The 25,121-nt window shown below is 42.7% G+C and overlaps 1 protein-coding gene across 1 annotated transcript; it reads left to right on the top strand.

The window, feature by feature from the left end:
* Positions 1–2,081: 2,081 nt before the first annotated feature.
* On the top strand, positions 2,082–24,655 carry LOC139664599 (disks large-associated protein 4-like). Its single transcript, XM_071543487.1, is given in 12 exon segments — positions 2,082–3,290; positions 3,779–4,014; positions 4,460–4,537; positions 5,116–5,263; positions 6,932–7,151; positions 16,168–16,607; positions 16,736–16,833; positions 18,386–18,822; positions 21,189–21,280; positions 21,721–21,873; positions 22,099–22,156; positions 22,159–24,655. Coding segments are annotated over 12 exon segments (3,333 nt in total). The 3' UTR covers positions 22,323–24,655.
* Positions 24,656–25,121: the final 466 nt, after the last annotated feature.

The following is a 25,121-nucleotide window of genomic DNA, read 5'->3' as shown; positions in this document are numbered from 1 at the left end:
TGTTTGCCTTTGTGATGGAGGTATATCATATAGACAATGAACAAACGGAGAGATATGTCAAGATTAATTGTCATGGTTGCTGTGGAAACGGCGAGGAACATATTGACAAAGAGGCCATAAGAGATTTAGCTTCTTTCCTGGGAGTCCTGGGAAAATACAACCACCATACATTGGAGCTGTAGACCCCCTGTCAACTCTCAGGTGAGCTGGGCAGGCAGGGCTATTTTACAATATCCTACCCAGAACCAGGAGCTCCTTCTAACCTAAACTTATACTCCTCATGCTCCATCACAAGCATAATCTAGAAATAACAGATAAGGTAAGGTGAGTAAGGTCAGGAACACTGTACCAGACAGAATTCAGCATTTACCTCTGCTTGTATCTGATATGGTACATTAAAGAGGAATGCCATTGAGATAACAACTTTTAAATATTTCCCTTTGCCCTAGAACCTCTCAGTTTTTAGTGAATATTGGGAAAGATTCATTGTTTCCCATTGCCAGTAAAAAAAGAAAGCAGAGTTTGTCCCCCAGTAAGTGGATTGGAAAAGATGACAAAGCACCCAGGATGATTTGTGGGACTCGGGGTTCATTTCCTGCTTTGGAACAAATAGCACTTCTTTAATATAAAGCTCATTTACATGTATGAGTCACAAACTCAGTCTCCTATTCATTGTCACTGGAGTAGCTCCAGGCTGTTCATCACAATGATGTCACAGATTGGGTCTCTGGCTCTCTGGTTTCTAGCTATGGTGGAAATCAGTTCATGCAGTAAACTGATTGGACTGTCCTATTCAATAAGAATAATATGTGAATTGGTCTCTTTGTCTTTCACCCTCCAGGCTCCATTGTTCTAATGTGCTTAGTGGCAGAGGGATGGAGACACACAGTGAATCAAAAAGTATCCTGTACTCATATAAAAGTTATAGATTCATTGTTCTACTATAGGCTTTGTAAAATCAGGCCTTTTAAATCGTGAAACCTTCATTTTAAATTTTTATTATGCGGTTTCTTTTTAAGACTGTGCATACACAGATGGTTCATTTGAACTTCTCTATTCCTCCAGATGAGCATTAGAAATACTCATTTGGAAATGTCATTTAGGAAACTAATATGCTTTTTTCCAACCCCTTTTCGTTCCCCCTCCTGTGCTCCCTGGCTACTGGTGCTCCACCTAGTGGCTTGTAGTGTTGAGCAACTTGTGTGGGAACTTATTGCAGAGGGCAGTGCCTCTGTCCTCCACATTATTGGCTCTGTCAATACTGTTTCTCTAACATGTGTCACGCAGTGAGAGAGCCTTCTATGTCTTTTTTAGCTAAATTACTGTACTAGAGATCCAAGCACACAAAGAGACTTCCTAATGGGCTGTAACTCTAATGTGTTCATTAGCTTAAGTGGACTTGTAGAGCTCCCTCTCTGGGGCATTATTTTGTACGCTGATGGCTGTTTTACTGTTGCGCATGGTTAACTGTAATCTCTGTGAAGGGACAAACACCTGCACACCTTTATAAAACATTCCTGAGAGGACTGGCTGCTAAACTAGGACAAAAAGCATTAATCCAGGAAAAGAACTGAAATGTGACAGCAATAGGCCCTTAGTGTCAGGTCTTAAAGGTCGCGGGAATAGCTGCCAACTCTTTTCTGTCTTATTTGTGAATTAAATTACAACAGGATTTGGGCCTTTTTCAGTTGGTCATAATAGGGCAAATCTCTGTATATGTAAATCTTCACTATTTTCAGAACAGATTCTAACACATCTCTTCAGATCTAAGATTCAGTTCTGTCAAGCTATCCTACTCAACTTTAGAAGATTGATGTGAAAATGCCACATGATAATTTTTGCAGCAAACCACTCATGGCAATGGCAACACTGTGCTTGTTTTACATTCATTCATTTCTCCACAACTGTCAGCATGCATGTACTAAATAGCAACACTGTACAGAGATCTCCCCATAATTAAAGTCAATTTAATGTTTGATAGATAATTTCTGTATGTCTTTCTGCATTGCAGGATGAGTCCTTCAGGTCTGTAGACCCTTACTGATTGGAGACATGTTCTAAAGGACAGCACCTCAGCCACCATGAAAGGGTTAGGAGCCAACCGCAGTCGTCACCTGTCTGACTCCTGTGAGCCAGCGGGATGCCCCCAGAAGCCTCTCTGTCCCTTGACCTCTGACCCTCACAGCTCCTTTCTAATGAGCCCTACCATGAACCACTACGGCACTCTGGACCCCCATCTCCACCACTTCCCTCCCACCAGCCCCACCCCCTTGACCCCAGACTGCCTACTGCCTTTCAGCCAGATGTCCAACAGCAGCACCTTCCCTCGTCTCCACTTCAGCTCCCAGACCGACCAGGTTGACTGCTCCCAGACCTGCATCCCTGCTGGGAGTGGAGGTGGGCAGGGCAGCAGGGCGGGTACACTGTCCACCTCCATGTCCATGGGTATGGGCCTGGGCCTCGGTCTTAGCGGTGCCCCTATGATCACCAGTGGATCAGCCACCATCTCCTCTGCAGCGGCAGCCAAGATGAATCGGTTACCCTCCAACCTTTTGGATCAGCTAGAGAGGCACCTGCCCCTGCAGCGAGACGGCTTCAGTACACTGCAGTTCCATAGAGGACGTATGTCCAAGCAACGCAGTGAGAGTCCAGGACGCATACGCCACCTGATGCACTCTGTACAGAAGCTCTTTGCCAAGTCTCAGTCCCTGGAAAGCTCCGCAATCAAAGGCAATCTCAACGGGCGCTCTGCTGGAGGAATGAGCGGCACCACAGGGGCTGGTGAGGATGGGGCCAGACCGACCCGCAGGAGCAAGAGTAAAGACAGGGCTAAGACTGAGGGGCCAAAGCAGAGACCCAGACCCAACGCACTAGGCCTCTGGAGCTCAGATGACGCCCTGGACACTGACACTACCAAAGCCGGCACTATTGCTGTAGGTTACCGCAACCCACTGACCATGATGACTCTCGGCAGAGCGGTGTCAGACAGCCAGGCCCCTCCCAGACACATCCCACAGGGCTACAACACCATTTCTGCACATACTCTCAAGACCTCGAAAAGCAGCAGTGACCTCAAGTTCCTGGCATGCCCAGCGATGCAGGTGGGATCAAAGGAAGAGGAGGACAGAAGCAGGGGAAGCAAGGAGGGGACATTGGTGAAGAGGGGCTCTTGGTCGACCCTCACCCTCAGCCAGGCCAGGCAGGTGTTACAGAAGGGCTCTGCTACAGTCAACAGGACTCTGCTGAAATCAAAGTCATGCCACCAGGACCTGGCACACCAATACCTCCAGGTAGGAGGCCCAGTGAGTATTCATCTTCATCAGCGTCCTTTGTACCAGAGTTTGGGTCAATATCCTACAATTCCTCAAAGGTTTATTGGATTTATTTATCTTTCCTAAGCACTGAAAGTCACATCCTGCTCTTCTTGAAAATTAAATTAGGTTGGCCCTCACTCTGCTCATCATATAAACTTTATCCCTATAGTTTACTTAGTCACATTGGTATATTTTTTCACAAATCATGAAATTTATCCCAATTGCATTATTAATTTTTTCAGTACCATTGCAGCATTTACTTTTCTTCAGTTCCGTTGCAGCATTTACTTTTCTTCAGTTCCATTGCTGCACATGTCCAAAATAATTTTGTGAAGGTTTATGTAAATCATACAAAAAAATCATACATAAACCATGAAATGCATACAGAGGGCTATATTAAAAACAGCTGGTTATGTGGTTTAACAGTCTCACAAGAGCTTGTACTGTATGCTTTTACAATGCAGGTTCCCCTGGGGGACTGGGCAGGAACTTTGGGTCGTGGCCGGCCCGGGGGAACTGAGATCCCCTGTCGAAGGATGCGCAGCGGCAGCTATGTGAAAGCCATGGGAGACCCAGAGGACAGCGAGGACTCAGAGGGCAGCCCCAAACCCTCCCCCAAATCTGCAGCCCGCCGCCAAAGCTACCTGAGGGCCACACAGCACTCCCTGAGCGAGCAGCAGGCACCACCACCCCAACGCAAGTGAGTCCCACATCATACAGAATTACCTTATTATACTGTAAATATAAGCTTGATTATCATACTCATTGTTTGATTTTGATCATAGTTGATTTTATGCTCTTTTACATTACATTCATTGAGTGGAATTAAATAGGAATAGGCACAGAAAGGATATTTGTTGTGAAAATGGTTCACAAAAATGTTGGAACAGAGATTCACTCAGTGTAAATACCATGTCCCCAAAGGCAGTCACCAGGTGGCAGTATCTTGTCATGTAGAACTATCTGGATGGGCAACAGCACTCAGCTAGTCTAAACAAGCCAATGGAAGGTATTCATGAAGCTGTAGTTGTAGCTTGATGGGAGAGAAGTATTCAGCAAATGACATAATCATCTTTATTTGGTACAAAAGAAAAAGGAGGTGAAATATTTTGCCATGTGTTTTACCCCTACATCCACACGGACAGGCCTCGTTGCTACGCTCTCATGCGGGAGGATTTTCTGTGGTCTCCACTGCAAAGTGCATGCTCTATGCAGCATCTGAGGTCAGTGTCATCCAGAGGCAGGCAGTGTGGACCTCCACCCACCCGCACCCGTCCTACCACCACTACCCGCCACCTTTTTTCTCTAACCTCCCCAGTGCTTTGCCCCTCTGCCCCTATTCCATCTATTACCTTGCAGGTACCCTGAGTGGTGTGTTAGTACCTTGATGTTACCTGCTCCCTCACGTCTTAATTTCATAATATACTAATTTTCCATGGCAACTGCTCCACCGCACCCTTTGCTTAGTGCACAAACATCTCCACTAAAAGAAGGTGCCGATTGGGCAATCCAGAACAGAGGAAATTTATCAACAGTTTCCAATATCAATCTGAAAGCCAATTTATGTGACTCTATTTCAGCATTTTTACTCATAACTGGTTTCCTCTGTGCTGCTACTTTGAACCCTAGCACAACCCTAGTCACTATCCACTCATCTCAATGGTATTTAACATTGAAATACCCAGGGGACGTTTTTGGAGTGTGACTCAAAGCATCCACTGGATATCATCAACCAAAGAAAGCCCCCACCTATCCTAGTTTATGGCTTTTGAGAGGCTGATTTTAACATTCACTTCAACAGCTCCCTACCGTCCCTGAAAGAGTTGTCCACTAACCGGAGCCTTGATAACTTAGACTGCCTGGTGAGCCCAGTGGAACCCGCTCCACGCCACTGGAACAATGATTTCAACCAAGGCTTTGGTACATTGGGCAGAGGCATGGGCACTCAGGTATGTCTGCTATCTCATCAAACGTTTTCCTATTAATTGATATACTGTAGCGTGTCACGTTATTACTTGCTTGCAAGGATTATTTCATTCCCATTCTTCTGTTAAATTCATTTTTCTGTCTTTAGTAATGTACACAATACTAATACTATTGTTCTAGAGTCAGGATCAACCAACTTTTTCATAACATAATACATTTTATCTGTGTAAACTTGTGTACCATATGACATTTCAAATCTCAAATCATATTTGAGAATTTGGTACAGAAAACCTTATTAAGATAATGTAATTTGAGATTAGCAAATATGCGTTTGAATCAACTCAAATCCCCCAATAGAGAAGAGTGAACTTGAGGAATTCACTGAAGAATGAAGAGAAATACATTGGCACCGTTCTGTAATTCTGAAGCTACAGAGAGAGAACATTTAAATGCATGAAAGGGCTGCAGAGACTGCTGAGTTGGTATATGAATAAGCCGGCAGAGACAGGAATAGGAAAGATACTTGAGAGTATTTGCAGAATTGGCACAGTATAAACCCCAGTATAAACCTGCGGGAGTTTGGTATATATCTAGATCAGCAGGTTTGGAGTGGGATGTAGCATCACACTCACAATCAACAGTTGCAAGCATGAAATACCATCATAGTTCACAGAGAAGCAATAGGGTATCAGTCTCTACTTTGACCAGGAAGCTGTTAATTTAATCTAATAATGTTTGAGGGATTCGATTTCGTTCAAGATGAGTATAAAATCAATTAGAGGAAAGTATTTGTGGATCTTAAAACACAGCATTTAGTCTGAGTTGATATCTGGTGGATTTTTGTGGTTACAGAAGCCTCAGCAAGATGAAATTGTAGGTGAAGTGCTAATTTCTAACTGAGGGGAGGTGGATGAGGACTTGGCAGTGTTAGTGTGCATATGCTTGTCATCAGGATTTGATAAATAGAAGATATGACAAAGATATGAGTCAGATGCATGCAATCTTCTTACCTTCAATCAGCAGAGAGCCTGTGTCAACACACAATACAGTCACCTGCTGTGCCTCTTCACAAGGTCTTGGGAAAAGGTCTCTGCACAATGAATTAACATTTCCCACTAACATGCTCAAACCTCAAAATAACCCACTATTTTCTCTGTTACTTTTCATCCTTAATCAGTAAGAAGAGGTAAAGTTGTCCTGTCTTTCTGCAGGATTTTGCAGTCCTCTGGCAGCATCACTCTATCACTCAGCTATGCATGCAGTCACTATTAGCTTACCACTGATTAAACATTTCAGATGGTGTACAGTGTCAGCGCTGATTCTTATTTTACACTGGGAACACAAAGCTATGCAACAATGAAATATTGAAATAGAGGTATGTTTGAGTAACTGATACCATGCTACCTACAATATTTCACACTAACCCTACAACAAGCCAAAAGCAGAGGAATCATTGTTTTAGCTTTATGGGTAAGATTTACCATGTTTTCTGATTCACGTTTCTGTCAAATTTTACACCATTTAACACTGTGATAAAACAGTGATTACACCATGTCTCCCTGACTCCAGTCCTCTCCGACATGCATTGCCACACCAAATTGGGCTTAATCTCCACTCACAGGTGCAGAGCTAGTAAAAACATGCTTCTCTGTCTCCACCCTCAGTGTGACAACCTGCACATGTCCTTTCAGGTATATGGGCAGGGCTGTGGGCGCTTGCTGGCGCACTGTCAGGGGGAATCGCAGGCAGTGGAGGCTCTGGATCTGCCTGCGCCCACGTGCTTCCGGTCGCGCAGCCACAGCTACTTGCGGGCCATCCAGGCGGGCTGCTCCCAGGATGAAGACACGGCCTCTGTGGACTCAGACTCACCACCACCCACCACTACAGGCTGCATCTATAGCTCCAACACCAGTGAGTACCGCTCACACAAGAAGTGCTAATTGAGAGGGAGGAAATATTATGCAACTTAACTGATATCTTCCACATATTCATTATTGATTAGTACTAGCAAAATGAACCAATTTTGTTGAAAATTGGTAATTCCAATCAAATGTGTGAATCACAATTACACACATAGTACTACACTTAGTAACACTTTTACTCATCAAGCACTGTACATGTACAAGCAATACACCTTGGTGCAGTTGGCACTGAAAATATACTATAGGGTAGAAGTGGCAATACATACAATCTAGAGGAAGACAGTAAGACAGTAAATTAGCCATACACATTTCATACATGTACAGTACACTTGCACTTTCAGTATTTGTGGAATGGTTTACCCACGGGGATAAAATAAAGTTTCATGTTATGTTATGTTATGTTATGTTATGTTCTTAGATGAACAGGGCTATGTATTGCTTGATTAGTTTGCTTAGTTGTGGAACATTTCTGGAATGGTAAAAAGCACAACACATAAGACAAAGTTTAATGAATTTGAAAATAGCTTTTACACAGCATTGGTATTAAACGAATTGTTGCAGTGCAGTCTCAATAAATATTTTCAGTTACATGTACAGCATGTGGTTAAGAGTTTGCCTTTATCAGTGAAAGTCCATGAAAAAGGCACTCAGACAGCAACAATTGAAGGGCTGAAAATGTTAGCGGGCTGAGTGTGAACAGCAGTCCTCTGTGAATGAATGAATGAATGCATGAATGCAAGAATGCATGAATGCAGCCTTTTTGCTGAACAAAAACAGCACAAAACCAGAGTATTGCCCCTGGCTAATGGGCTTCACCACCCTACTGACCACTCAGGAAACCACAGCATTTTTTCATGGAATTGTAGCAACTGAAAACAATAGACCATAAGAGTTTTGACTCCATTCAGCTGTCACCACATTTAGCTTTCTGATTTTTTTCTAATATCAGTGTATGTTGTCTGGTTGAAAATGAAACTTTGAGGCAGAATGGAATGTTCAACTTCTTATGACAAAAACAACAACGACATGCTCTATCTCCTAAGACCTGAGGTTGTAGGCCAAATGTGACTGAATTTCCAAGAATCAGTCCTTATCAAAATAATGGTTTTAAGTAGTAAAGTTTCACAAATATTAATTATTCCTAATTTATGATAAATAAGTTTACAGGGTTGAATCTGTGGTAACCCAGAGTCTCCATCAGCAACACTGTGTTGTAGATTAGATAAAATACAATGTGCAATGTGAAAAATGTGAGCAAATGTTGGTGCCTGAAATGCAAATGAATCATATCTTGGTTTTTCTGTTGTGGGTTTGAAAAGAAATGTGAGGGATTACCTGACAACCTAGCACAATATTTTTCCTTACAATCCACACAACCACCCAAAGCAGGAAGTAGCTATATCAAGTTACCTGTAGAAATGTCTTAAGTCCCTATGAGTTTGTCTTGAAGTACCTGTAATTTGGTTGTCTCTTAGAAATATCCGGTTCGGATGTAGTGAATACATCGAGTGAAGTAATGTATTTCATATGAAGAAAATATATTGAATATTGCAGGGTCCATGCCAAAAACTCATCCTGCCACAGCATTTTTACAGCTTCTACAATGGTAAATCAAAAATGTATGCATAATGTAGGCTATAATGTTAAACTTTGAAGTATTGTGCATAAGGTTTTAAGACATCAAAAGCTCATAATGTAAGCACAATTCTAACCAGCGTGATCAGAAAATGTTTTGATATGTTTTAATAGACACAATGTACATACACTCTAGGTTGTAGAATACTTAATGAGGGTAACTGATGACTTACAATCTCAAACATAGTCATACCAGATTTAAAAGTCAAAATGCATGATAATGCATTAACATTTCTGAAGTGAACAGTGCCTACATTTGTAATGCACTTATGATGCCTCAGATAGTGCTCCTGAAGTAAACTGTCATCATAATATAATGCCAGCTTAATCAGATGCGTTATTTCTAGCTGTATACTAAATGTAATACTGGTTTCTTGGAATGTTCTCTTTGATGGATAAAAGTAATGACAACATGAACTACTATTTGTTGTAGGTCATAGGTCAATACCTACTTTTTACTGGCAAATGTAGTCAAAGGTCAGTAAGTTTAATTTTGTAATCGCCTTTCATTTACAAAAAAAGGCGAAGGAATTATTGTGAATTTGATGGGTGCTCTGCTCACAATATTGGATCGAAGATGGTTTTTTTCTCAGTTTAAGAGAGCCCGTTCCCGCGGCGTCAGTGATAGTACAAATGAAACGCACATATCATGACGCACATTCACAAACAAGGATATACCGAGATTTAAACCAATCATTCTCGTCTTCGGTGAACTCGAGGACCGAAAATGACCAATCGTTTTTAGACAGCCGTAACCGAGAAAACGTGGACTCCAATCCTCATTGTCAAGGGCGTGTTCTACAAATCTTTTCTTCAAAGCGCCGTTGTGTGTCTGACGGCAGGACATCGTAGTCTGGCTGACCCGCTCAGCAGCATTTCATGAATGAACAGAAAATAAGGATTTTTTAGTCACTCCCGAGACAGTAAGGTTTTAAGTCATTTTTTCTGACTGAGCGTTGGTGTTTTGAATTGATTGCCGTTGTCAGACGCTGTCAGCACGCTACCAAGCTAACGTGAGCTAACGTTAACGATATGTTAGGTTAGCTAACGTGGATGAAGAAAGGGGAGGAATCATTCGAGTAGTTAGCACGCTAGCGAAGCTGGTAGCCAGCAAGGTGGCTGGTGATGTTAGACTGGTAGTAACCAAGCACGAAAGCTACCGTTAGCAGCGTCTCATTGTTAGCTTGCTAACACCACCCCTCTATTTTGCTTTTGGCTATCAAACGTTATCGTTAGGCAACGTTAAATCACATATTCGGGGAACGAGACGAGTGATAGCGCACGTTAATAAGCGTTTACTGACTAGTAATACTAATGTTAGCTAACGCGTCAAGAGCAGACCAGATGGACAGCTCGGTACCCGGCTAGTTCGGCTAACCTAACCATTCATGTACGTTAGCAATCGTTACTGCAGCGGTAGCTAACGTCAGCTAACGTTAATGTAGTATGTTAGCTAGGTTACATGGTCAGCTAGCTACGCCCTGCCAACGAACTCTCATTGCTACATAGCTTGCCTAGTAACGTTAGGTATACTGACATGGGTCAATCGTTGTAACATAATATACACGGAAAAATGATAAGGCAGAGGATAAGGAAAAGATAGGCGCGCTGTGAAGAATCCACAGACAATTTCAAGTCACATCTCAAGTCACATGTCACGTTTCTTCCTATAACTGTCACAGTGGGCAACCTATAACTAGCTATACCAAAAATGTTAGCAAATAGACCTTACAGTGTTCTTTTAGATCAAGCAAGTAAACGATTTAGCCGTAACGTTAATCATGCATGTGACAGTGATGCCAGCACACAGGCATTGAAAAAAATGAACAACGTTAGCTGACCCTCGTAACAGTCAAAACTAATATTTTCTGCTACAGACTATTTTTCTCAACAGTACTATTTCATATTATCGTTGCATGATTTTTACCCAACCAGACCAGAGTAACGTTACTCTTTGGGGTTCAGCAAATTATCTTGAATGACGGAAGATGATTTATTTGACTTTTCCAGTGTTTTTATATTTCTGTTTTGCTGTTATCGTTAAGGTGGCACTTGGAATAGATTCCATCACTCAGTGTCTGGAAACACGACCTTGCAAAAATTGTTTTACTGTAACTGTTACCCTACATCATCAGATGTCACCTCAAGTGCAATGGCTATTTTTGGTACACAGTAGGAACCCTGTGCCATTTTGATTCAGTAACTACCATGTGTTAAAACCTGAGGACACAATCAATAATTTATCAGTTTCCTGCCCCATGCATACTGAAGGCTAGGGCTGTGCAGTTTGGCAGTTAAGGTACCTCAGAAGGCTTTTAGCCAGAGGAACACGTAGGACTAGATATTGATGCTCACTAAAGCCATAAAATATCCAAGAGTAACATTGCTGTCTTTTCTATGCTCACTAATGTTGATCAATATTGGTTATCATGGTTGAGAGATTTGAGTCGGTGTAGTGGCTGGCACTGCACTATAGATATATGACTTTTTTTATTAAATGTTGTGGTAGCTAATGTTTAGGAGATATTTTATTTTGTTGTTCTTTTAAAGTTGGGTGTCAGCCCGGTGGGTGACATCAAATTCATGGCTTTGAAGCTTCATTGTAGCAAGCCATGTCCATTGTATCCAACCAATACCACATTACAGTCTGTCTGTGTATTACCATGGATAGACTGTGAGTCACCCTCCATGCCATTGCACACTCTACCTCTCACTCTCATTGATGATGTAATCTATGAGTCAATGGGTGAAGCCACTGTAGTTGCACACAGTAAGGGCAACACCAGTCAGTCTTCCCAAGGATGTGTGCAGAGCTATCAGTTAACGTGTTTAGAGGGGGTAGTAAAGCTTCACCCAAGGGTTGGCTTCTGTATGCGCTCATATGAAATGTACATAAACCGAAACATTTATTTCCACTCATAAGAGTTTTGCGAGATTTTTTACCCAAAAAATTAGCCTACTCTGTATAATTTTCAATTGTCTGTGTATCTTTGGCATGGTCATCATGGCGCTGTGGTCTGCAAGAGCCAAATTCAGGTTAGTTTGTCAGGGAGAGGCACTTCACTCCTCTATAACTGGGCGCTATCAAACTTTTATAATGTGGTTTAAAAAAATGTCAACAAAATATGTCTGTTCTTTATTGATCAGCATCTAAATAATAAAGTAAAAGTTGCATTATTGCATTTATGAAAATGTCCCACTGCAGTCCTTCAAATAGTCTGTATCCCCCAGAAGTTTACAGGTTTGATTACTGTACTTGAAAATATGCGGATTTTCTCTTATTTTATGTAAGTTTGGATGTTTCTGACTTGGTAGTGGTTTATGATTGAAACTGTGATGCTGTGAGCTGGTATTGGTATCAAATTGAAATGGTTTTGCATCATGACAACACTCGCCAGGAGGAAATCTAATGCTTGTCTTACCTTGCGTCTCAGTTTGAGACCCATTGCTGGGAACATTGCTCAGCTGTACCGGCTGAAAAAGTATCCCTGTTTCCCAGCATGAAGGATTTGACCTAAGAGGCATTTGCCACGTGTCTTCACATCAGCTGATTAGGCTCTTACCCAGGCTGTCGCCCCAGTCCAACAGGCCAGGCTAGGAGCCACAGGAGGTCTTAAGCATCTCAGCATTCAACAGATGAGAATGCACAAACCAACTCTGCGACAATGTAAAGGGTGGACTAAATTATTTGGATTTTGTCAACATTTAGACGGTTGTTCTCAAGGCAAGTTGCTGTAGTTTCAACTTTTATGAGCAATTTACCTTGCAGTTACATTTGAAGTACCAGCAGAAGTAGTAAGTAATGGAGAGCAAGTCGCTTTATCCTACAGTTAGTGAAGTCTTTGCTGTTTGTTTTCATAACCTACTTTTTTGTTGTTGGTGTTGTCACTTTACTGCTTTGTGTGGTGTGTAAGTAGTTTACTTTTCCTGTCAGTATGTGCTGAGATACTCCTGCCAGGTAGCATTGTCTAGCAAATGTCAGCTTGTCTGTCTCACTGTCTCGACAAATAGCCCTTTCTATCTTGAGGCCTGTCCATCTTGCCCACTGATTTGCTACCTTTCCAGTTCCAGTCCTACCTTTGGGCCCCTTGTGTGCTTATCTTTTTCTCAGTAGCACAAGTCCTCCTCAGCCATGTGTCCAGGACTCCTACAGCCTGTCACCCTGCCATACTATCTCTCAGTAAGGCTGCTAATCTAGGACAGAGCTTCTGCTACCATCTTCGTGCGTGGTTGTTGGCACATAGCTAGAGCTTTACAGTCACAGGATCATCCAAGAAAGGCAATAATATTGTATGTGAGCTATAGGCTGTGCATGTATCTTGCTGCTCTGTTGTGTATGTTGAGCTAGGAGTTGGTTTAACAGGATCTTCTGTGGAGCCACAGAGTTTGGGAATTAGACAAATCAGCACTGTATCCCCCTCCAAAGAAGGTCACTCTAGAGCCTAATTAAAACACTTAACTGTAAGCCAAAGTCGCTCATGAATGAGCCCAACAGTAATCAAAGTTTCCAAATCCCAAACTAGGACACCAAACGGGCTCGCCCAAAAATGGGAGAGAGGCTAGTCCTGCTTTTTTAAATTTTTTTTAAAAGATTCTTTTTTTTTTTAACGTTTTTGCCTTTTATTGGATACTTCAATGTAGAGAGGGATGGGAAAGATTGGGAGAGAGAGAGAGAGGGATGACATGCAACAAAGGTCCCGGGCCGGATTTGAGCCCAGGATGTTGCGTTTACGTGGTACGCGCCTTAGACCACTGAGACACCAGGACGCCTCCGAGCTAGTCCTGCTTTTTAAATCGATGCTAGTAGCATGAGTACAGTGCAAGAAAATACAGCATGGCTTTCATAAGTGATGCGATTTAGTTTACATTTGATGATCACTGCTCGACATTGTTGTAATTGATCTTAACTTCTTTCAGAGCCTTTGAGGCCCTCAAAGAAGTGACCCATTAGACCATTGCTGTCATATACCTTTCTCTTCCACTAGAAAATGTGTTGGCAGTACAAGCAGAGCCAGTGGATTTCTTCTAATTCTCACTGTAGCTTGGTTTGGCATGTATCCCTAAATGCTGGACTGAGCATGTAGGCAGGTGACAGAATAGGTCTTCGATAAGGCAGTGATTGTGATGAAGGACCTGTGTTGGTTTGAGCAAAGGATGGCAGGCAGGTTTATTGCCTCCAGGGTGCTGAAGAGGTAGAGCTAGAGGGTGAGCAGCTGGAGGCTATTAGCTGGCCCTGCCCCAGAGACCCAGGTTCTGGGCAGCTTATCCACCTCGTAATCACCTCTGGGCACCAAGCCCATAGGTAGAGGAGATGGAGCCAGCCATCACAGCACAAATCAAACTGGGACAGCAAAATGGATTGTGCTCTTTGCTAAGGGTGTGAATAATCTGCAATTAGCCCACTTCACTATGACTGGATGCTTGTAAACAGCATTTAGCCTATTTTGTTGTTGTTTCTGATAAATCATGCTATTCTTTAAAAGAGCCAAGTAAAAAAAACTTTCGAAGGTTATTTGGCTTGAAGGAGATGTTCTATCAGAGTGGAAATGTTTATGTACAGCTTTGTAGCTGTGTGTGTGTGTGTGTGTGTGTATGAGAGAGAGAAAGAGAGAGACATAGTGCAGCCTCACAGGCACAACAAATGCGACAGAGGCATACGTGTGCTCAGACTCGGGGTGCAACATAGCACATTAATTAACTTTGGAAATGTCATGCATCTACGCTGGGTATTCCAAGAATGTGTCTCATTCTCAGAGAAAAAAATGTCTCCTTTTGTCCTTGGCTGCATATACTCCCAGAGACAAGACTGCCTGCAATGAGATGGGTGGCATCAGCTACTTTAAGGACTACGTGGGCTAGATTCCACAGCCATGTTTGTGTATATTGGTGGTATTTAATGAGGGCTTTACTGGTGCTGTGAGTCATTGGCTGATGACGGAAGTGCAGCTCCTTCAGAATTACAGGGTGTTAGCTTGCCATTTAGATTGAGAGAGAGAGACTGGAGAGAACAAACACTACATTTTCAATATAGATGCAAAGCCGTGAACCTTGAATTACTTTTGGATTAGCTACATTTTTAGAAAAAAATCATCCAGCAGTGTGTGCCAGTGAATGCAGCAATTGGACCAGAATTGTAGAATTTGTTTACTGTCCATTTTTCCCAGCTCTGTCAGACATCTGTTGATTCTGCCCAGCCAGCCAATCAGTCAGTCAGTCAGCCAGCTGTTTAAATAGCATCTACACAAAACTGCCTCAACATCCCCTGAGCCCTCGGAGAAAGCCTGTGGCTTTTCCTGGTTTTTCATGTTATTGTACTGTAGTTACCCCATTTCAGCCACCACAACCCTGCAGCCAGACTCTGATGACAGAACAAGAGCCACCCGCAAGCACCAGTCCTATTCCTTGGCCCTGAGTCAGATTGTGCTTGCTCACTGGTAATCCCCTCATGGGCCTCATTGTCAGTTTCTACTGTAAGAGCTTGTGAATTTTGGTTCATATCTCTGTCAGGATGTGGCATCAGTGTGCAAAGTCTGTGCTGTATGCTAGGCATTGATGGCTCCAATCTGTAGGCTAATCTAAGTAAAACAGTGATTTAACAATTGTTAGAAGAAGTGAGACTATTTGATATGTTTAAAAAAAAGTCAAGGCAGTGTTGTTCTGTAGTTTATACTGTCTGTTGATCATTAACTTTAATGATAATAACCTTTGATGAGTTTATCAATTTATGGATAGTGTTTAGGAATTGAACAGTTCAAAGGTTTTAGTCCATCAGCCTTGCAAGTCAAAATAGGTGTGTTGGCAGTGCATTTTAGGTCATCATAACATTCAGAAGTTTTAACGTAGAGGAAGCTGTTTGGACATTAGCCTACATCACAGAAATGAAGAACTGGGAAAACGGTTGGATGACTGTTGTTTTCTGCTCTCGCCATGGAACATGTGGATAAATAGTGCTGTCCCATTGCTGGCTTCACATTTCTTATTATCTACAGGCATAGTGATGGCAAAGTTGTCCAATCTGACAATCCACAGACGACTGTGAGGAGTGGCAGGTAAAGGGAAGTCCCATGGGGACAGACTGACGTCAGTGGAGCACGACCACAAGCAGGTTGACAGGAAACTTACAGGTAGCCGGGAGTGCAGCCTAATAGGCAGCGATAAGGACAACAAACAGGTTTGTTTTTGCGGGTAGCCCATGTTTATGGTATTGTGTTTTGGCTCTCTGCTTGACGTGCAGCAGATGGTTGTTCTCTGGCAGCACTGTTTTATTTTTCAATCATGTTTTTATTGAATCTTTTTAATGCCAAAGTGCAAGTTTCTCATTCCGCATCCTTTGTTTCCCATCTCTTTGTCTCTGCTCGTTCTGTCGGCAGTCAGCAATAGGAAGGCTCCTCCTCCAGTCCCACCCCGCACCACCTCCAAGCCCCTCATCTCAGTGACTGTGCAGAGCAGCACCGAATCGGCCCAGGACACCTACCTGGACCAGCAGGACCGCGGCAGTGAGGCCAACAGCCAGTCAGGACGCAGCAATTCCTCTGACAGCCTCTGTAGCATCCGTACCGGCAGTCTGGCTAAGGGCACCCAGCCCCCGGCCCCCATCCCTGCTGCTGCCCCTGCACCCACTGCAACCTTTGTACCCCCTGTCCCTGCCCCTCGTGAACTCCCTCCCACCACCACCACCTCCTCCTCTTCCTCAACGACTACCACCACTACCAGCTCTACCCAGCCCCAGAATGACAACCTGAGCACTGGTGTCACCCTAGAGCAGACCACGACTGGACCCAAGAGGAAACTGTCCTCCATCGGAATCCAGGTGAGATTTGCCTGCTTTTCATTTATTGTGAGATACATTTCACATTGGGAGAAGGCAGCTAAAGCCACCTGCACAGAGGTTGCGTTCGACTGATTTGCTGTTGTTTGATTGCCATGGTTGATTGACAGGTGGACTGCCTTCTGCCAATCCCAAGAGAAGAGCCACTCTCACTGACTGCTCCCCTGAAGTTCCAGTCAATTGGAGTTCAAGTGGAGAACGGCAGGCCGTAAGTACTTAATTTTGCAGAGGTGACTTCCTGTGATAATTCTTCCTGGGACGATAGAGACATAATAATTTTGCATTACAGATATTAATTTTTATTCACTTTTCCCCCTATTTTGTACTGATAGGTCAAATCCTGTAAAATGTAGATCTTAGGTAAGACGACAAAGGAAAGGATGGAGAAAAAAGCAGGGGAGAAGGTGGATGGTAGGGGTCAGTAGAGAAGAGAAGGAGCAGGGACAGTAGGAGAAGCAGGCAGAGAATAGGAGTGGGAGAGAGCAATTTAGTTCCTGAAAATGGTAATAATCATCTTGATTGATTTTTACCCTTGATTGATATAACCCTTTGTACATATTTGCTGGTTTTGTTTTGACAGCTTTGCTGTTTGTACAAAGGAAAGATTGCACTAACATTGGAAAAACCTATTGTATATCATAAGTAAAAGCTATTCTGTTCACACTTGATGGTTTTATAATTGTAACAGCCTTACTGTTTGCACAGGACTGAAAGATTGAACTGATGCTGGAATTTTTTTTATTCTATACAGCAAGTAGGAGCTTTGGCTGGTTTTGTTGCAGCTTTTTGTTTGACTGGTGTTATAGCTTTAGCTTTGTAAGGTACAAAGATTGCACTGATGCTGCTGGAAAAAAAAATATTTTAAGGAAATATGAGGAAATGGTCTCATAAATGAATTATGGAAATTTCATTTAATTTTTTTATACAGCTGTCACAGGCTATTGATTTTCTAGCTGTACGTTAACAGTACACTTAAGCAGAAGAATGGTGCACCTAAATATAGTTATCAACATCACATGTTATTGCAATATCCAACAAATTAATCACACATTGCATTTTTTCTGCATATCAGGCAGGCCTAGTATTGAGTGCAGTTCACAATTATTTTGTGTTGTTTGGGGTTTTTCCTTTGCATTGTTGTTGTTTGTGACTCTCCTGTTTTTCAAGCTCTTACTCTTGTCCTGCCCTTCTCTCCCTGACTGACACAAACATGCACACATTCACACCCTGCTGTCTCTGAGGCTGGCATAGCTGCAGCCTGTGCAGCAGAGACAGTAGCTAAGGTCATCCAGCAGTCAGCCTGGCAGCAGCACAGCAGCCCAGGGCTCTGATTGATATTCTCTTGCTCTCATTTTGACCGTAGTGAGCGAACATAGTGAGAAACTGGCTATTTAAACTGTCCAGTGCAGTGTAATATCCCTTAATCACATTTGTTGGACTGCCTGCTCCCCCCTTTCTCCTGCTCAGTATCTTCTGAAGGCAGCAGTTCATCCTTTTATGTTGTGTTCCTGATCTCCTGCCCCCCACCCCCTCTCTCCCTCCTGTGACGTTGTCTCTCTAGTCATCTCTGCCTCTCTGTGCTCTGTTGCAATAGATAATACTGCACCCCCAGCTGCCGTCATTTCCTATATTTATCAGTCAAACTCACTGACTTCAAACTGTTATTGTGGAAAATGTTGGACCCATCACTTCATTGCCCTTATTTTTTTGTTTTGCTGATTCAGTCTGTCAGCAGTTGATGCGTATGTGTGTCTTTGCAGTCTCAGCCGGGGCAGCAGCATGGCCTCCAGACAGAATACAGAGACTGAGCCTCAGGAGTCCCAGGTTGCAGCACCCACGGAAAACAACACGACCAATTGCGCCAACAGTCAGACGGTGAATGCCGCCGCCGCCAACGGAGAGGACAGGGCCGTGGAACAGCAGCCCCTCAAACACGCCTCAGTCTCATCCAGGATATCCACCTCGCTGCCGGAGACTCTGGACCCGGCGCTGGACCCCTCTTCCTTGCCGCCCCCAGACCCCAGCCTGGAGACCGGAAACTGCAGCACCCACGGAGATGCCGTTCAGTCCGCCACGCCTGCCTGCCTCCGAGACGGTAACTGGTTTCTGAAGCTGCTGCAGGCGGAGACGGGCCGCATGGAGGGCTGGTGTCAACAGATGGAGCAGGAGACCAAAGACAACAAGCTCTCAGAGGAGGGTAAGTGACAGGATTACATGAAGAGGCTGTGAACATGCTCAGTGTGCTCACTATGACTTCATTCACGGTCTAAAACATCAGATCTTGGAAAGTGAAAGGCCCCATTCTTCAGGAAATTACAGTGAGCAGCTTGTCAACTCACTGACATGTAGCATAGAATTGATGTCCCTATCAATGAAGGGCATAGACAGACAGGGTCAGGCCTTCGCCCCTGTGGACTGTGGAGAAGATAAGACAAGGCAGGGCACACTCATTACTGCTAATGGCTCGCAGTAACGCTGCTCATTATGGTGGGAGTAAGCTGCTTCAGCTGTAATAGAGCCACTGCCGAGTCATTTCCCTTTTTCATCTCCCAGAATCCCACTCAGACTTTCAGGCAGATCTTTCAGGCTTAAAGACCGCCGGCCAGGTGCCGGATTTCCAGCATATGGACGTTTTAGATTCACAAACTATTTTTGACAAAAAAAATAATAACTCACTCCACGTGGGTTTTTGTTTTTTATGTGTTTTTTCCAATCATATTCAGTGAAGCAAAGCAATATTTTACATTTACCAATGGAATGCGAGCAAGTTTTTTTTTTTTATCCAATGAACAGCAAGCTACTTTCTATCACAACGTAGCACTGATTCTGTAGTGTAGCACAGCTGAAATATGGAAACTAAGTTTATGAAGGCTGGTGAAGATACACGCATCACTGAGAGAGGAGTAAAAAACAAACAGCGATGGGAAACCGTTTGACACTTGGTGCGACAAATTAAGGGAACCGGGTGTTTGTTCTGCACTGTGTGCTCAACCAGCAGAAAGAAAGTGCTCTTTCCACATGAGGTAAATCCCAGACACAACGCCGCTATGCGTGTACTCTGATATCTGACCACACTGGGAGCGACAGTTACAGCTGCCGCTCCAGCGGCAACGACAGACCGGAACGTGATCTGTCTTTCAGAATTTACGCTGAATCGTCATTCAGCATAAAAATGTGGCATTGCTTTGGCTTTTCTCTACAGAGCTCCCCAGGGGTCACCTGGTAAGAAAAAAATAGTTGATGTGGAAATCCATACGGGCACCGATTGGTAAACCGCTCACAGCTCCATGCGCACGGAATAGTAAACCGTGCTCTCGAATTAGTAATCAGTGCGCACGGAGTCCTAAACCATGGCCGCGGATTAGTAGACCGTGCACACGGATTTGTAATATGTATATTGATATCATATGTCAAACAGGGACACCACAGCGGCCCACAGAGTTGCATATAAAATTTAATCAACATGCTTTTTCTACAAGCAGGATTTAGAGGGAGTAAATGGGTTTCATATTGTCACCAAAACACACATCAGATTATAAATTAGACCTACTGATGTGATTAATCAATGGTTATGGTTCACATATGGTCTAGGTGCCTAATGGCTATTACAGCTCACTATATGTATGCCAAGCTGTGTGTAATGGCTCTGGCTCACTGTATATAGGCCCAAAAGTCCCTCTTTGATGTTATCAACGTAGATATTACAAATCTGTGCGCATGGTTTACAAATCTGTGGGCACGGTTTAGGAGTAAATTGTAAGAAAACTGTGCCCACTAATTTCCACATCATTCTTTTTTTTGTACCAGGTGACCCCTGGGGGGCTCCACAGTTATCCTTATTGCACTAGGTTTATAGATTAATAATGCTGTGTGTTGAATATTCATTCATTCAGCACAGAAATGTGTCAATTGTTTTCATTGTTCTTGTTATTGGACTAGTTTTATAGAGAAATAGGGAAATAAATGGTGCGACGGTGCAGTGTGCTGACTACCCCCCCTCCCCCTCCCATCAGTCAGGAACATTTCAGGCTCAAAATGTTTTTTTGCTTTAAGCCCTGATCTCTGCAGTGTCTTAAATATGAATGAGTAAGGAGCAGGCTATAGCTGTACAGGCTCCATCAGATTATTGTTTCCCCTGAATTATGAATTTCTTTTTACATGCAAATGTAAGGTAGAAAATAAATTTGTTGTCTTCCTTAACATGGAATGAATAACCTATTTCTAAGGATATCATTTTCTGACACAAAATGTTAAATGGTAAATGTTACATAAAGATGTTAGTACTTGACAACAGGAAAAAATACCAAATAGTTGCTACCCTCCGCTATGTCTTGAAACAGTTTTCTAACCCATTGTGTGCATAAGATCACTTGGTTTTGTTTCTTTACCCAAAAAATATGGAACTCAAAGGAATGGCCTAATGTCTTCTGTGTCGTTTTCACAGTGTAAGAGCTTGGACCCACTTATGTACAGGATATTTCTAGTTTTGAACACCATACTGTATTTCTCCTTCAGTGTTTTGCAGCTTGTGATGGTTTGCCATATTCCTCTGTGCTTCTGTAGTTTTGGGGACGATCCGCAGTGCAGTGGGCAGCGCCCAGCTCCTCATGTCACAGAAGTTCCAGCAGTTCCGAGGGCTTTGTAATGAGAACTTGGTGAGTGCCTCTATTGGATTCTATTGGATCTCTCAATTACTATCATAACTAACTTCATGTTTTTGTTTTAGCCTCACAAATTCTTCCTGACCCCATTTACTATCTTTCTTCCTGCCCACATCTTACTTTCGGGCATACTGAGATGCAGAAGCCTTCTCATTACACTTGGAGAGGAAATAGACTTTTCAAACACAAAAATGAGATCCCTGATGATTTATTTCCCCCTCTGTCTGTTTTTTTATATACTGTATATTACAGGTCTAATGCAGTTATGAAATGATCTCTGAAAGTTAATTGGTGCAAGTGTATTTTCGCCTCATCCTTTTGCTTGAGGGGCGGAAAATAGTTTTGGAAATGTTGGGGGGTAATTAATTCCCTCTGGTTTGGCTAAAGCCAATCATCTATCACTTCACTATACTCTCTCATTTTCCTCTCACTAGAACGTGAATGCCAACCCGCGACCCACAGCACAGGACCTGGCTGGGTTCTGGGATCTTCTGCAACTCACAATAGAAGACATCAGCTTGAAGTTCGATGAGCTCTACCAACTCAAAGCCAACAACTGGCAACTTCCTGAGAAATCAGAGAAGAAGGTATTGCTTTGCTGCCAGACAATTTTCATCATACTTAAGATTCTGGAAGTTTTTAAAGTTGAAACTTGAGCCCAGAGGATTTTGTCTTGTTATCTTTTCCATCATTTAGCAAACAGCCAAGTAGATGAGTTGCAAATTATGTCAGTGCCGTTATAGGTTGGAAGTTGGGCTAATACCATGCAGCTGACTTATTTATCTTCTTTTCTTTTGCTATGTTTTCCTCAGGAGGAGAAGAAGCAGCTTCCATCGTCCGTGCCAAAGAAGCAATCCAAGCCCAAGCTGTCGGCGGGAAGGACAGGAGTGTGGACTCGGCCGTGGACAAGCAGCGGCAGGAAGCCAGAAAGCGGTTGATGGCAGCGAAGCGCGCGGCGTCGGTACGACAGAACTCTGCCACGGAAAGCGCCGACAGCATCGAGATCTACGTCCCCGAGGCCCAGACCCGCCTCTGAGAGTGAACCAGCACCGGTTCCCCATGAAGGAAAATCCTGATTTACTTCAAACACTCATTGACACAAACACACAGACAGATTTGAGACGAACACGCAGAAGTACATGGGGTGCAGAGGCCGATCCCTCATGGCAGCACAGCTGAAGACAGGAGGACGACCGAGGGGATCGCAGGGCACCGAAACTATCCAGAACAATGCAAACAATCTCCTGGCTGCCATGGGACAGAAATAACCTTGACAGATGTTTAATACTATTGTTATTATTGTTATTACTATTGACATTATAATAATTATTATCTCCCAAAATATATCAAGACTGTCTTAAATGTGCAAGTATCTTGGATAAAGATATCCTATTCCTTGTGAGCTGAAGAATCTTGGTATCCCAGAAGTTTACTCTCTTACTCCCCTCACTGCTGAGTCTACAGGCAAGTCCTGGCTGCCTGGTTTACGAGCTGAGCTACCACCCACACACACTCAGGATACACATGCAGGTGTACTCACTGTCCACAGAGTCTTCCTGTTCTCTATTTGTATTTAGGCTGCCACTCATCGGGTGTGGTGTGTAAGCTTTACTGTGTAAGAGATATACGATGGTGTTGATGTACTCAGAGGTTTAAATCACAGAGAACCAGAGGAAGGCAGTAGCATATATTATAAATATCACACTCTGGTTATTACCATGTTCATTTTGTAAATGTTCTATACCAGATTATTTGTTAGAAAGAGGTCAGTGTTCAGTACCAAGGTAGTTTTTTATAGACTGAGTACATGTACTGTCATGATATATTAGCACTTGATGCAATCATTCACTCCACTTCTCTCTCTCTCCCCTCTCTCCTTTTCACAAACGCACACTACACAGTCTGTGTCTGTGAAAACTCCATTGTTAAAAGTCTTATATTTGTTTATTTTTGTGGAGGGATGCAAGATATGACTGGCCAGTCAGTTTGCGCAACAGAGGAATGTATGAAATGTATGCATTTAAAGCTCATTTTGACTTGATGACTGCACTTTCCATTCACCTCAGATCAAGTTTGCCCACCTCTTGTTTCCTTAATCATTCTATCTTTCACTGCATCCTCATGTGATGTAGGGGACCAAGACATTGACCACTTTATAAAGCATTCCCACTCATCCAAAATGTGTCGGTGCATGTGATAGGGTGGGGATTGACTTGCTAATGGAAAGGAAATGGGATAGCAATAATAAAATTTCCAGTATTTGAGCTAGTGGCGGAGTAGGTGCCCAGTCTTAAATCATTTAACGTTACATTTCCTATAAGACTGCTTAATACACAGGATGACTATTTAGACTTTATCTGTTTCTTTTATGAAATGGTTGTGGAAAATGGCTATAGAAATCTCAGGTTGAGCACTCAAAGCCAACGGTCAAAACCATAATGGACATCTTATATTTATAGTATAACCACTAATTAATTGGACAATTGCTTGTAGCCATTTTGAAATATTTTAATGACCCAGTTAGTAAGTGTCCCTATCACAGAAAAATAGAGTTTACTAAAGGTTTGGCACAATGAAGTACAAGCCCCAGTAGGGTTACATAATTCTGATGTCTCCTTCAGTCTCCTTTCTAGCAGCTTGATCCAGAGAGGCATTGAGATTGAAGACTTGTGGTACTTTTTTTAATTTAAATTTTAATGTAATTCGACACCTTGTGTGACTTTCTGTGTCAACTAAGATGTGTCTGTTGGCTTCTATGAAATTGATGGTGCTGCATAGGTTTGGATATTGTGCCAAGATGGCATGGAGTTGAATGTCATTTGAGAACGGTTTTATTTTAAGTGAGGTGTGATGATCCACTCATGAATTTATTTAGCACTAGATTTAGCACAATTCATTGTGCATTCATCCACAGACTCCAGAATTCAAGCTATGCCCAGTCCCCATCCAACCCCATGACACAAATTATGTTTGAGAGAAATGGAATTTGAATCTCTCTCATGTTTTTTATGTTTCAATTTTCTCAAATGGAATCAGAGGTGTCAAGGGAGCAGGAGTGGAACTGGGCATAGTAGATGCTCATGCACAGGTCTAGGGGTGACTCTCACCATTTAGGTTTTTGTGTGTTTTTTCCTAGTAAGAGCTGGCTCTCCCCCTACTGGTCAACCCTTGCATCACTCTCCAGACAAAATCCTGTTCCACTCCATTTTGTATCTTTAGTTCACGTCAAAGAATAGGTGAATTACAACTGGGAATGCTGACAAAACACCAGGTAGTTGATTTTTATTATTTTGTTATTTTGTTTTATTTGTATTACATCAACAATGGACATGTACATTCATTGTCCAAAGAAATCATTAAACATCCCTTTGCTACATGTCCTGGTCATCATTCTTGCTGTTTTTTCTATTGCACTCATCCCTCCTATATTGGTAATATTAGCTGTTCAGTTAATATTACAGACAAATGAATCATAAGCATTAGACCCTTCAATGTTACTGTGTAATCTCTTAAAGCATGGCCTTCTTAATACAAAGACATACAAAGATCTTAGCTAGTGAAATTTCAGTACTCCTTTAAATGAATCTTGCGAAATGATCTGAAACTATTCAATCTGTATAAGGCATTCAGGGTATGTTCATGATGAAAGTGTGTAAACTGTGATAAGCGGTGGAAAGTCCTCTCCTTTTCATATCATTTGAAAGCTGGATCCCTTTATTTCCCCATAATACTGAACTTTAAGAGAGCATGACCTGATCAGGGATCTTCAGACAGTTTGTTTACCAGTACTTCCTGAGTTTCAAAGGGCTACAAAATGGACAAACAATGACCAGAA

This window comes from Centroberyx affinis, unplaced genomic scaffold (genome assembly GCF_046629955.1).
Source record: "Centroberyx affinis isolate AG114_WGS23_722 - 3 ecotype Tasmania unplaced genomic scaffold, CSIRO-AGI_Caff_v1 ptg004325l_1, whole genome shotgun sequence".
Classification (NCBI taxonomy): domain Eukaryota; kingdom Metazoa; phylum Chordata; class Actinopteri; order Beryciformes; family Berycidae; genus Centroberyx; species Centroberyx affinis.
Note: the sequence above shows the minus strand (reverse complement) of the source record. Positions and strands in the feature narration are given on the sequence as shown.